The sequence below is a fragment of the Amblyomma maculatum genome, chromosome 4 (assembly GCF_055883805.1).
Source record: "Amblyomma maculatum isolate TAMU_Amacu chromosome 4, ASM5588380v1, whole genome shotgun sequence".
Classification (NCBI taxonomy): Eukaryota; Metazoa; Arthropoda; class Arachnida; order Ixodida; family Ixodidae; genus Amblyomma; species Amblyomma maculatum.
Genome location: NC_139347.1, coordinates 9,733,488 through 9,748,202, shown reverse-complemented (window position 1 = coordinate 9,748,202; position 14,715 = coordinate 9,733,488). Strand labels below are relative to the sequence as shown.

Here is a 14,715-nt window from a genome sequence, read left to right as displayed (position 1 = left end):
CTGTTCTTTCCCGAGGCTGTTGAACATATCCTTAGTCTTCTGCATATTGATTTTCAAGCTTACCTTTCTACTTTTCCTGTCTAGGTCATCAATCATTATTTGCAGTTCATCCCCCGAGTTGCTTAGCAAGGCAATGTCATCAGCAAATCGCAGATTACTGAGGTATTCTCCATCTACCCTTATCCCTAACTGCTCCCATTCCAAGTCTCTGAATACTTCCTCTAAACAAGCTGTGAATAGTACTGGGGAGATTGTGTCTCCTTGCCTAACACCTTTCTTTATGGGAATTTTGTTACTTTCTTTATGCAGAACTATGGTTGCCGTGCAGCCACTATATATATCTTCCAGCACTTTCACGTACGGCTCGTCTACCCCCTGATTTCGCAATGCCTGCATCACCGCCGAGGTTTCAACTGAGTCAAATGCTTTTTCGTAATCAATGAATGCTATGTATAAGGGCTGGTTATATTCCGAGCATTTTTCTATCACCTGATTGATGGTATGGATATGATCGATAGTAGAGTACCGTTTCCGAAACCCTGCTTGATCCTTTGCTTGATTGCAGTGTAAGGTTGTCCTGATTCTATTAGCGATTACCTTAGTAAAAACCTTATACGTAACAGACAGTAAGCTGATTGGTCTGTAATTTTTAAGGTCCTTAAAGTCCCCTTTCTTGTGAATGAGGATAATGTTTGCATTCTTACATGGTTCCGATACCGTCGATGACACCAGGCACTGCGTACACATGGTGGCCAGTTTTTCTAGCACGATATCCCCTTCGTCCTTCAGCAAATCTGTAGTTATCTGATCCTCTCCTGCTGCTTTCCCCCTTCTCATAGTTTCTAGTGCTTTCTTGACCTCGTCCTTCGTCACTGGTGGAACGTCTGACTGTTTTTCCCTACCGCCAATCTCATTACGATCCTGACTACTTTGACTACTGTAGAGATCTGTATAGAATTCATCGGCTACTTTGACTATCTTTTCCATATTAGTGATGACGTTGCCCGCCTTGTCCCTTATCGCATACATCTGGTTTTTTTATGCCTATGCCCAATTTTTTCTTTACCCGCTTTAAGACTTCCCCCGTTCTTTACAGCATGCTCAATTTTTTCCATGTTATGCTTCCTTATATCGGCCACCTTGCGCTTATTGATTAGCTTTGATATCTCGGCCAATTCTATGTGGTCTGTTGGATTGCAAGCTTTCATACTCTGGCGTTTCTTAATCAAATCTATTGTCTCCTTAGACAGCTTACCGCTATCCTCTCTAACTATCCTACCGCCTACTTCTACCGCGCACTCAGTAATGATATCTCTGAAATTATTGTTCCTTGCCTCTAGGGTAATGTCGCCATCCTCAGTTAGAGCTGAATACCTATTCTGTAGCGAGATCCTGAACTCTTCTGCCCTCCCCCTTACCGCTAATTCGTTGATGGGTTTCTTTCTTACTAATCTGTTGCGTTCCTTCTTCAGATTTAGGCTAATTCGGGACCTCACCATCCTGTGGTCACTGCATCGCACTTTCCCGATTACCTCTACATCTTGCATAATGGCGGGGGTTGAACACATTATGAAGTCGATTTCATTTTTAGTCTCTCCGTTAGGACTTTTCCATGTCCATTTCCGGGTCTTCCGTTTGCTGAAGAAGGTATTCATGATTCGAAAGTTATTGCGCTCTGCAAACTCAACTAGTAACTCCCCACTGCTATTCCTAGAACCAATGCCATAGTCACCTACTGCCTTGTCTCCTGCCTGTTTTTTCCCTACCTTGGCATTGAAGTCGCCCATTAGTACAGTATACTGCGTCTTTACTTTTCGCATTGCCGATTCTACATCTTCATAGAAGCTTTCAACTGCCTGGTCATCATAACTACATGTAGGTGCATAGGCCTGTACAACTTTCAGTTTATACCGCTTATTAAGCCTAATTACGATGCCTGCTACCCTCTCATTAATACTATAGAATTCATCTATATTACCCGCTATAAACGTATTGACAAGGAAACCTACTCCTATTTGTCGCCTCTCTGGTAAACCTCGATAACACAGTCCATGCCCATCCTTCAGTACAGTATATGCCTCATTCGGCCTCCTAACCTCACTAAGCCCTATGACATCCCATTTCATGCCCTCTAGTTCCTTTAACAGCACTGCTAAACTAGCTTCACTAGCTAGGGTTCTAACATTAAACGTTGCCAGGGTCAGTTTCCAATGGCGGCCTGTCCAACGGAGCCAGGCTTTCTTAGCACCCGCCGCTGCGTCACAGGTCTGACCGCCGCCGTGGTCAGTTGTTCCGCAGCCGCTGGTGACTGAGGGCCGGGGTTTTATGGAGCTTATCATAGGAGGTTGCGGCCAATTACTGCACCAGGGTGGCCAACTCCTGTTCTGGTGAGGGAGTGCGTTGCCGGAGGTGTTCACCGGCATCAGGACGCACCCCAAACCTGTTTATGCAATTCCATCAACACGCGGATTTTTCTTTCTTTTTTTTTTTTTTTTCAGATCGCGGTGGCGTAGCGGTAGAACATCCGCCTCGCATGCAAGAGGACCGGGGTTCAAATCCCGGTGCCGCGCAATTCTCCATCGAATGAAAAAAAAAAAAAATGCCCGACTCAGTTAAAATTAAATCATCCAGACGTGCTGTGTTACGTGGAAGCGAGTCGAGGGCGGGTTTTGTGCCGTCATCATGCGTGAATACCGAGATAAAGTACTCATTAAAATCTGTAGCCTTTGCCACGGCTTCAGTCGGTGGTGGATTGCTGGTTTTACACGGCTTCGAATTAAGGTATCGCCAAAATTTGGAGGGAGATGTTTTGATAAAATTACTTAAAGTGACATTCATGTAATCACTTTTGCCTTTTTTGGAGCCGACTTTTGTGCTTGGGAGTGCGCGCGAATTGCAGCAATGTAGGAGGGTAGCGGTAATTTATTTCTCAGTTTCCTAAGTCTTGCAGTCTTACGCTTTAGTTGTATAATTTTTCTAGTTATCCAAGGGTTTGTCTTTCGTACTGGTTTGAACTTTGCTGGAATATATTTGGACAAGCAATGCTGGACGATTCTTTTAAAGTCCAACCAGAGTCTATTTACTGAAACTGTACGATCATTAGATAAAGAAGTATAAAGGTGGAGTAAGATGTATCTAGGTAATCAAGGGCGCTAACGTCGTCCGCATTTGCCCAGTCGAAAATTTGAGTAGTCTCTTTTTTAGAACGCGAGGGTGCGCCCAACATCAGGGAGCATTTAGTCGCTCGGTGGTCTGATATGCCATCGACAACTTCCCATGAAACACTGCTATCTGCAATAGTATCGTTCACAAAGGTCAGATCGAGTATATTCCTGATATTTGCAGTCACACGCGTTGGTTCCCGGATGAGTTGCCTAAGACCGAAATTAAAACTTATATCAAGCAATGCTTCAACGTGAGCTGTTTCATCACTTTTATTATCAAGGGAGTCCCATGCTATGCTAGCGACGTTAAAATCCCCCGTAAGGATTATCTTGGTAGTTTGGGTGAAGTGGCATTCCATATAATTTGATAGTGTGTGTAAGATATCGAGGGAAGAATTTGGGGGCCGATACATGGGGCCCAAATATAAGAAGGAATTGTCTTGATTCTGCACCAAAGTAATTCAGCACCAGTAATCTCCGGCATAGGTGTGACGTAAATGTTTTCCCTTATCAAAATTGCTACACCACCACCGCGAGAGCACCTATCTTTGCGCATGACAGTATAACCTGGAGGGAAGATATCGCTACTTGAAATATCAGGAGACAGCCATGTTTCAGTGATTGTTACAATATCTGACGATGTTCGAGAAAGAATGCTTCAAGTTCAGTGGTTTTGTTCACAACACTTCTAGCGTTTATGTTAACTATGACTAAGGTGGGAGGGTTGTCATATTTAGTAGGTTTTTTTTTTCTATTTGGATGACCGGTTTCTTTCCCACGAGTACCCTGCTTCCTTTATCGTCATCCAAGGCATAAACTTGTTCTTTGATCTTGTCGAATAGAAGTGTAACTTTGTCTCGGTTGATCTTGCTGTTGTCCCAGGGCTTTTTTTCGAATATTACGTACTCGGAAAGAAAAATCTTCGCTCACTGAGAATTGCGAATTCTTAAACTTAAAGCAGTTCTTCATTATGTTCACCTTGTCCTTGAAATTTTGCAACTTCAGAATAACAGGTCGCGTTTTGTTTTCTGCTTTAGCACCTAGACGATGCAATCTCTCGATTCCCGAGATCGTGACACCGAGGGTGTCTTTAATGATTTCTTCGATGATTTTTAATTCGAGTTCATCGGTTTTCTCCTTTTCTGCTTCAGGTATGCCGTAAAGAAGTAAGTTTGATCTTCTGCCTCTATTTTCGAGGTCATCAACTTGAAGTGCAAGTCTACTAATGATGCTTTCAAATGTTGCTATTTTATCCTCAACGCCTGCAAGCCTGTCTTCAAGTTGCGTCAAACTGTCCAACTTCCCACGAATGGCTGCCAAAGATTCACTTATAGTCTCATTTTCATTTTTTAAATCAGTTATGTCGGCCGCCAATTTACGAATTTCGGTCAAGAGCTCCTGATTGCTAGGACCGGGGTTACTGTCCACGCCCGACGGCGCAGCATGTAGCCCCGTTCCGTCCTTTTAGGATCGTTTGCTTGGCGTAAAATAAATGTTAACGGTACACCAAAATGTGACCGGCCCCGCATCAAGAAAGTAGACGACAAATTCACAGCACTTGCCGCACTAAATGCAGCGAGCTTACCGCAACGGTGCCGCCCGCGAGAGCGGCGGACATCAGCGCTTTGGCCGTGTTTAACACCGAAGCCGCAGCTGACTGGCGTTTCGGAATTGATCAGCGGGACTTAAAATCAGGAGGTTCTCGGGGGGTTGGAGGCCCCCCACCACTATTTAGGAGGGGTCTGAGACCCCTCTGTTCTCGAATATATAAGGACTGCATGAATACGAAGCAGGCTCCCCTCTTTTATTTTTGTCAGTAGTTGTCAGAACATTCCTTCTCTGTTGTTCCGGCAATTTCTCAGTTAGTTTTAATAAGAGGCCAATAACATATTTTCTAATACCCGAGAAGGAGAAAAATGAGTTCTGCCCTTTGTATAAAACGATGTGCGAAGCAGGCACCATCTTACTCTCTGCCTCTTTCTTTACTTTTCCAGTTGTGCTTGAATCACTAGAGACCTCTTTCCCATGGAGTCAGACTTTAAGCACTGTCAGCGGTCAAATGGTCAAATGGATGAAATGATCTGTTCGTGAAACAGCCTTACTGTCAACCCAACTGCCTTAGAGTAAAAGAAAAATGTAATCTCGGTGATGCCTTAGCAGCGGAGGTAGAGTATGATCGATATCAGGTGAGCTGAGCGACATACGTACAGCTGCGAACAGAAATTCGTTTGTATCGCACTTATCTCCAGAAACTCGTTGCAGACCAGCGATTCTTACCAAGTTCTTTTTTTTTAACATTATTTATCCAATCGCATATTATTTAGGCGATCAACATATTTTAGCATGCTTCTTTTTTTTTTTTATGACGGTGGCTCGCAAACAAACCGCCGTGCTGGCACTGGTGGACTGCGGCAGGCGGTTTAGCTTATGTCGTGTGTGGAAAGATCTTCGACGCAGTATCCGATTTCAAAAATCGCCTGGTAATCGCGAGGGCAAACTCTTCTATCAGAACCATCCTGTGTTGGTAGCAGGCCCGCGTGAAATGTTGCGAGCGTACATGCGTTCTCACGTGTAGAGGGGGTGCCAGATCGCACAATTCGATTTGTCGCGAAGCTGCCTTCTTCCCCCCCCCCCCCCCCTTCCCGGGAAATCGGTGTGTTGTTTTCGTAAAATAACTCGTGCAGCCAGCAACAAAACACTAGCTACCACCCATCGCTGCAAAGGAATGCATTACGGTGTGAGCTGAAACTAAAAATATCCTGTTTGCAAGCGAACTGTCGCCATTCCTGCGTCGTGCCAGGCTTGAGTAGCGTCGCCGTCGCCCCGTGCCAGTAGCGCTTCATAGGATCGTACAGGCGACGCCACACCGGACAAGCCGCGCCCAGTAGGGCCGTTGTGTTGTCGCCGTCGTCTGCTCGAAAACCCTTGCACGACTGTGACGTTATCAATCATAGTGCTGGCCGTAAAAATTCCCTGTCCGGCAGCGCGAGTCGCGGGTCCCGGAGCGCTATCTTTAAAATTACTTTGCGGGAAACTAAAGCGTCCTAAAGTGTGCTTTTTAGAGCACGTAATGTTGGCGTTGAGAAGAACGTCTGGTGCAAATGTTTTTGATATCCGTGAACACCGAAAAAACGCCGGAGTTAACCTTTTTTGTGCTGCTCCGAGCTCTTTTTCTGTCACATTACGTTATTCTTGCCTTAGTGTTGTCTTGATTTGCCTTGTTAGTCTGGTAACTCCCGTTTTGTTGTATAATCTTAGAATTGCGCGGTCCTGAAACTGGACTGTATGCTTTGCTCCACTGCTACGTGTCATATTGCGCCTTTCCGAGTTTACAAAGCTTGTGTTGATCCGAAATAAAGTGGTACCGATTATGGATGTGTCCCTTGTCGGGCAAGGTAATGGCTTGAACGGTTCCTGGCACAGATTTATGAAAGACGCTTAAAAAGGAAAGATTGGGTTATTCGGGCTTTGTTTTCATAATCGCATTTCTTACAGTGAAGGGAATGCTGAGAGCGAACTGTGGTGCTAACTATGGAAGTGCTGTTTCCTCACGCACTTCACTAGAAGGGTCTCGTTTCCCGTTAAATGAAGTCTGCATACCTTTTCCGCGCACGGACAGAGGTCGACGGCCACGTCAGCGCCCGAGTTCCCGACGCCAATGATGAGGATCTTTTTGTCGCGGAATCCGTCGGGAATCTTGTAGTCGTGCGTGTGGAATACTTGGCCCTTGAATTTCTCCAGGCCCTTGAAGGTTGGCACGTGAGGGATAACGTGGTGACCCGAGCAGACCAGCACTCCGTCGAAAGTTTCCGTCCGAGGGGGCTGACCTTTCGTCCTTTCGGACAAGAAACAAAGTACTTCCTTCAGTGCATGGCCGAAACCAACGGGCCGCTGCGGTCATATATGGTGTTAGCCAACAAGCACAGAAGAAAAGTAGTGAAGAACTCAGTGTACTAGATCTGTCAAATGAGCGTTTACAGTGCTCAAAGTGAAGATTCTTCAGATATGTGTGCAGCAGACACGACCACAAGTAAAAAAAGGTTAACATGCAAATGAAAGAAGGACAGAAGGAAATGATGACAAAACAGAAAATAAATGCCCTATGAGAACATTTTATCCCTCTTATTGCAATTTTACCTCGCATATGCGTGCAACATACACATAATATAAAGCTTGAAATAAGCTACCGCCATATTGACAGTGTACAAGCGCATTCAAAGTGTACAAAAAAAAAAAAAAAACGTGGCTAGGCAACGAACGTTACAAATAAGGAGCATTTCACGGACTCCTACAGCTCGTATTGAGTCCTACTTGGCCATACCCCTGCATTTTATAGCCCTTCTCATTAAGAGCTCCACGGGCGCCGCCACTTTGCTCGCAGGCCTTATGTGTGCACCTGATGCGGCGAAGGGGTTGCCCGCACTCCCTGTGACTGTTCGCAGCAGCACACATAAAATGCGTTTTTAAATGGGAGCGCTGCTAATAGAATTAGCAGCAGCACAACTAGGCACTGGCAGCAGGAGTTCGTCCGCAAGTTGCCGTATCACACCAGTGACGAGTGGAAACAGGAAATAAAAAGTAAAAACTTTCTCGCTCTTAAACATGCTAGAAAAGCCCTAACTTTGCGCTTATAGTTGTGTCTTTCAAGCTAGTTCGCACAAGGAAAACGTGAATATTGGACTGTATACTTGCCTGTAAGGAATAAAGAGTTGCGGTCATGAATTGGGCCGTAACGTCACTGTGGATTTAATTGCAACCGATTATTTTTTACTTCGGTTGCTGGAAATTTGCCGGGTAATTGTCACGAGCCAATTACAGCAAAATTTACTAGACCAAGGTTTCGACAACGTACAGTCACAATTTTTCCTGATATAAAAAGCGGAATTTTCGCTATTCTTCAGTTTTGCTATAAAAAAAGCCAGGAGACGTTTTTGCTATCACTTGCGTATCCGCCCGAGCAAACAAAGGAGGCCTATCTGCCAGCACATTCTCGCAAGCAGAGACCAAACATTGGCTAACTGGCCTAGGAGCTTTTGTAACTGATGTCACGAACAAGATTTAATATTCTGCCGTGCAGCAGATCTAACCTGTGGCTTTCTGTTTAAATCCGGTGACACAACTAGTGCAGCATATACCTATAAGTGACGTCCCAGCGGCCAGTGTCGTCGTAGTCCACGCTCTTGACCACACGGGTCACTTCTGTGTTGTAGCGGATGTGCTTGGTGACCCCGAAGTGCTCGGAGTACATCTCAAAGTAGCGCACCAGCATGGTGTGGTGCATGTAGTTGGCGAACTCCTTCGGCGGTGGGAAGTCGCTGAAGCAACTCATTTCCTTGCACGTGTTGATGATGGTAGCCTTCATGAGGGAGGGCACGCCGTGCTCCGGCACTTCCCGGTAGCGCCACAGGCCTCCTAGAGCATCGGTCTGCTCGAACACCACGGGCTCGAGGTCCTCCTCGAGACATGACTTGGCTGACGCGATGCCCGCCGAGCCGCCGCCTATAATGGCAATGCGCTTGCGACCCCGGTCGCCCAGACCCATGGTCGCCTGGTCCCTGCACGAGAGGCAAGTAGGGAATGACGGTGAGGCGACCGATGCACCGAGCTGGCATATAAGCTCTGTGTGACGCACGCCGAAGGGACACACTCACTGACCCGCACAATCACTGACCCATAGTCGCCGACACGCTAATGCACTCGCTGCATGGACAAGCTCCGTGGCTCGACGAAGCCAGCTTCGCGGTGAGCAAGGGTTTCGTAAGGATCAGCGCATGATTTACTGCCTGGACAAGCCTTCTTCCTTGACAAGATCATATGTGCAATGGACGGGGATGTTGCAACGAAATAAATATTCAGACAGTGACGATATGCATTGTTCCTTGCTCACCGCCGCGTTAAGAACTTGATGACAACACATGCAACAGCCTTTAAATGCTTATGGCCTGTATTCTTATTGATTTTTTACTTGTTGTGCCCTGTAAAGGGAAGTGGGTAATGGTTACAACAAAAACTCTAAGCGATACAATAAACGATACAAAAATTGATACTATTGACTGTACTGTTTCAACTAATGTTGTTTTTGTTGTTGCGACTAAAGGAAAAAGGAAAGAAAGCCTGCCAACTGGCTCTATAGCTGAGTCACCACCGCTGCCTATTGCGGAAGGAGGGGAACTGTCAGAGATGTGAGAAAAAGAAAGAGAGAAAGGAAGAAATATATCGAGAGAGGGATAGAGAGAAGCAGAATAAAAAAACGCGCATCGCCATAGCCATCGTCCCCCGCAAAAGTGGAGGTAAGTGCAATGAAGGCATGCACAACAGATATATCGGTGGAAAAAGGAGCCATAAAGGGAGGAGACCGCTAGGTTCCCAGCCTCTGAGGGCCGGAGCAGCCACTCTCCGCCCACTCATTTCAACTGATTCAACGAGAAAGTGACAGCTATCACGGATGGTGACGAATCCTGCAGCGATGCGGTTCTGCTAACGCAATTAAAGGGGCAAGAAAAAACCTAAAGAGTGGTTTTGAGGCGCAGCATCTGTCATACTTCTCGGTGGACACGTGAAGCGCGCCGTTAGGGAAGGGAGGAAGGCGACAGTGAAAACAAAAGAAAGAAAAGGACCTGCAGATTTGATATTCTGCCGTGCAGCAGACCTAACCTGTGGCAGCCGTGGCCCCGGGGTAGAGTACCCGCCTCGGCTACGGGAGGTAGTGGGTTCGACTCCCATTGCCGGCCGGACACCCACCGGTTTTCTCAAACCTTGGCTGCGAAATATTATGTTGCTCATATATAACACCCTCTTTTCTTCCCGGCTTAACTACTGTAGTTTAGTATGGGAATCTACAACTTAGAATAATACCGAAAAATTACATGTAAGAACCGAAACGGTTCTTACAATTTGCGGAAAATGTTCCGTGTTATTTCCATACACATCACTTGTTCTCGAAGTATAATGCATTGCTGATTAGTGTACTATATAATTACCGAATTTTCAAGGCATATAATGGTCCTATGTTTTTGAAAGAATATGGAAAATTAGAAAGAGCTACTCCAGTCTACACAACAAGATATAGAGTCTTGAAAGTGAAAACATACAGGACGACATACGGGCAACAAACGCTGGAAAGCATACTACCCAGAACGTCAAACTGCTTTTATCGTTACTATATTGGCTTTAATAAACTTTCCTTTAAATCTGCGTAGCTTTTTCGAAGACCATTTCAGACTATTGTCTAATTAATAACCGTTACTCGAGCCGGATGCAATTTCTTTTTTGTGTCGCTCTCTTTTTTCCTCGCATTTTGTCCAACTTTTCGGCAATATGTGTGAACTATTTTTGAATTATGTTATTAATCATTTCTAAGAATTCTCGAATGTTATGCGGCATCATGATGTTACTTGCATTAATTTTGTGCTGTAATTGTTATGAAATCTGCTTTCTTGCGCTGTCAAATTTAATGCCTATCTATACGCTGCAATTGTTTTTATCTATTTTTAACGTGTTATATAGCCTGTCTATCTTTTATAGACGACAAGTCGATGACTGTCTTCCTCAAATGCCAAGCCGGTGTCGTGAGGCTCTGTCAAACTGTCCTTGTGGCAGCTTTTTCTTCATACCTCCTATACCATGCACGTTATGATTGGTGCAAATAAACTTCAATTGAGCTTCAATTTCTTTAATATGCACTGACATCGAACAGCACACAAACACCACTCCATTTTACCCACATCATAACGTGGCTGTCGCGGCCATGTTCCAACCCGGGTACTCCGATTCAGTAGCCGAGCGTCTTACTCACTGAGTCACCATGGCGGGTGGACAAGACGGACTGAAATGCAGTCCCCGTGGTTAATTAAAAACGGAAATATTAATAATAGACTATCGTAACGTCATACACAAGTACCAGCACTGTTTTCGGAAGCGATACTCCCGTGAAACACAGCTTGAGGGGTTTATTTATGGCATAATTACATAGATGCAGTTTTTTTTAGACTATCGAAAATCATTTGACCGTGCTCCACATCATCGACTTCAACGAAAATAAGGACGTAATAATTTTTATAATATTGTGCATGATTGAATAAACCCTGTCCTTGAAGTTCGGACCAAGGTTATCTCAGTTAATAATTGCAGTCCTTAATTTGGCTCCGTAACGTCTCGTGTTCCTCAAGGCAGCTGACTAATTTCTTACTAGTCCTAATTTTTATTAATAATATACCCCCATGTGCTTCGTCACATATTAGATTATTCGCAGATAATTGTGCGCTTTATCGTAATATTTCTTGTGACAGTTACTGCTTCGCTTTACAATCAGATTTCAGCGCAATAGGGGATGGTGTTCTTCCTGGTTAATGCATTCAATTCTCTCTAAAGCTAAAACCATGCCTTTTCTCAACCATGTGACCCGGATTGCAAGCTCTCTTAAACAATAAACAATGAGGCAGTCAAACTTGCTTCTGCAGATAAATACCTTAGACTCCACCTGGATAGTCTGACCTATTCAGGCATCCCCACATTATTCTTACACTCGCATCTGCAAACCGCTCCTTGCATTCCTTCAAAAACAGCATTCAGCACGTTACTGCTCATTTAAGCAAACCTGAATTGACCACTTTAATCCGTCATAGCATAAAGTATGCATCTGCCATATTCCGAACAAACTTTCCTAATAAATAACATTGAACTTTTCCAAAACCGTGCGGCAAGTTCCAACTATTCTCATTATTCCCGTCACACTAGTGTCACACCAATGAAACCCCGCGCTTCATTGCCCGAATTGTCTTCCCGTCGCAACTGCGCCCGTCTTTTACTTTTTCGCGAACCTTATCACCCCCTATCGCTTCATGAAGGTTCTTTTTCCTCTATCTTTCCACGCCATGATTATCCTAACAAAGTTAGGCGTGCCATATGCCGCGCATACTTTTTTCCAAGTCAGTCATACCGCCGGGGTGGCGTATTGTGCTCGAAGCAATATACAAAGGTTCCATCGTGTATTTGCGGTCTTCATTTGGTCGTCCAACTGGGAACGAATTAGCAGAGATAATCTCTTTCGGCGAGTTAAAGACGGAGGGTTGTCTCTAATGCATCCATATGTGCGGCAGATGGTTTTAAGGTTTTGTTTCCTACGTGACCAAAAAGATGCATTCCTGAGAACCTTTATGCAAATCATGCTATCCAGTGCAATTCCAGAGTTTATAGTCTCTTCATGCTCTGCTCGGGGATACACTGTGTCACGCTTCCTGAGAGAAGTGGTGTGGTCGTTCAAGTTTTTGCGCGTGAGCTACTCTGTAGAGTATTTAGCGAAGGTACCACCTAAGCGACTGTACAAGGATCTTATTTCACAATTGTTCCCAGCTCCATTGTACAGAACTTTATACTGTGAAGGCCCAGGGAAAGATGTGCTCAAACGAGTTAAAAACATGACTGTTGCACCGGGCATAAAAACATTCTTTTTTAAATTGCATACAGGAACCCTCCCAGTCAAAACATGGATGGAAGAAAAGGGCCTTTTTGTACCTTGGGGCTCAAACTGTCTACTATGTAGGAAACCTGAAACAGTTGAGCACGTGTTCATGGATTGTTGGGATGCGGTGTTTTACTGGGATGTGTTACAAAGGACACTTAAAAAAGACCTGCCATTGACGCCACGTGAAATTCGGTACTTGACAACTATTAATTATGATTTTCAGTATGACCTCATCATGCTATTGGGCCTTCACAGTATTTGGAGGAGTAGAATGGCTTATAGACACTGTGATGTCGATGCACGATCTGTATGTGATTATTTTGTTGAACAAGTGTATAAACTAAAAGAAATTTTGAAGTAGCAAGACGCTGCGGAGGAGGTCTTGAGTCTGATGGGCGAACTTGTGGTATTGAAAGTCCATTGGACACTGTTGTCATCCAAGGGGCATGGCAACCACGATCTTTTACTGATGTCTTTGTACCAATTCATACAATAAAGAAAAAAAAAGGGTGGCGCAGTGGTTACGGCGCTCGACTACTGTTCCCAAGGACGAGGGATCGAATCCCGGCCTCGGCGGCAGCTTTTCGGTGGAGGCGAAAAGCAAGGCGCCCGTGTGCGGTGCGATGTCAGTGCACGTTAAAGAACCGCAGGTGCTCGAAATTTCCGGAGTCCTCCACTACGGCGTCTCTCATAGCCTGAGTTGTTTTGGGACGTTAAACCCCACAAACCACGTACGGCCACTGAGTGGAACTGTTTTCTATCTCATGTCGCTGCTGATTCTGACGCAACTAACTTTGTTAAGAACTAATTGTCATTTTCAATAATATCTGACGGAAATATCCTTGTGGTGCCACTATGTTCTTTTTATCCATTTTTGCTTTCTTGTCCTCTCTGTTATGAAGATGCGAGTGTGCGAGTGTGAGGTTTCATTGTTTAGTGGTTTTTTGCTGAAACCATTTACTTCCCTTCATTGTTTCCGTCATTGTATTTTTTTCATTAATTTGCTGTTCCAGCTAGTTAAGTTGTTATCAGTGTTTTTATGTTTGCCTCCCCTGTAATAGTAAAACTGTAAAAGCGTACTACCCCCAAAAGAGAACCTTCAAAGGTACTTTGAAAAAAAAAAAAAAAAAAAAATAAATAAATAAATAAATAAATAAAATACAGCTCTGTGACTACAAACGCGAATTCAAAAATACACGTATCACAGGGAATCAATAATGCGCACTTCTCATAGCCACAGCATGGAATCAAATTGTCGAATATATATAGTTTATGAAAAACAACAGTCTTATGAAAAAGTTCATCATCTATAACTTTGTGTAGGGTTCTGGATGAAAATAGGTTTAATGTGAAAATAACAGAAAAGCTTGCACTTTGAATGCGCCAGAAGCACGGTTAAAATGGGGCAGGATAAGTCGAGCCTGGTTGTCCAGGGCTATTTCCTGCGACGTAATCACTTTATTGTGATATCGATTTCGTATCATGGCAACGTGCGAAATTCTATAACGTTTTGGAATTTTTAAAGTACAGCATTGAACGAAATCTGCATTTCAAAAGGATATGTGGCATGTGCCCTTCTGCGGCCAGCACTGTTAAATGTTAGTTCCACGCTCTACATGCATGCTGCCTCCAAGTCAAGCTGATAAAGATGTGGAAATCAGAAAATTTGTATTTGTTCTCACCTTTGCAGTGAAAGTTAGCACGCACGTAAGCGCAGAGTTGGCAGGTCAGAGTACGCATGACAGGCATTGCACTGCTTATTATTCAGTTCAGTAGTCATTACATTAGCTGCAAAGATTAGAAGCATTGATAACGTAGATTTAAAGATCATTAAAATGAGGTTTATGGTGAGTGAACTTATTCCGTGAGAAATAATACATCGGTCGGGTAATGGGCAAATGTGAAATGATGCAATACAGATGATACGCCCAAGCATCTTTTATCAGCAGCTCCACGTGACTTAATTGCTTCATTTATTTGAGAGAGCGCCATCACATAAGGCAAAGGCACGCAGACCACTACTGAAGGACACGCTCTTGCGTCATCGGATCGAACCGTCTGCTAAACAAAGACCTTCTCTTGCTCCTT

The 14,715-nt window shown here is 44.4% G+C and overlaps 1 protein-coding gene across 1 annotated transcript in view; it reads right to left on the bottom strand.

Annotated features, from left to right (window-relative positions):
* LOC146190266 (flavin-containing monooxygenase 5-like) overlaps window positions 1–14,715 on the bottom strand; it is a 48,470-nt gene that overhangs the window by 12,559 nt on the left and 21,196 nt on the right. Inside the window, exons 2-3 of the mRNA XM_084599781.1 lie at window positions 8,300–8,719; window positions 6,765–6,999 (exon numbers count right to left, since the gene is read on the bottom strand). Coding sequence (XP_084455907.1) covers window positions 6,765–6,999; window positions 8,300–8,719 — 655 coding nt within the window. The remainder of the gene's footprint in view (window positions 1–6,764; window positions 7,000–8,299; window positions 8,720–14,715) is intronic.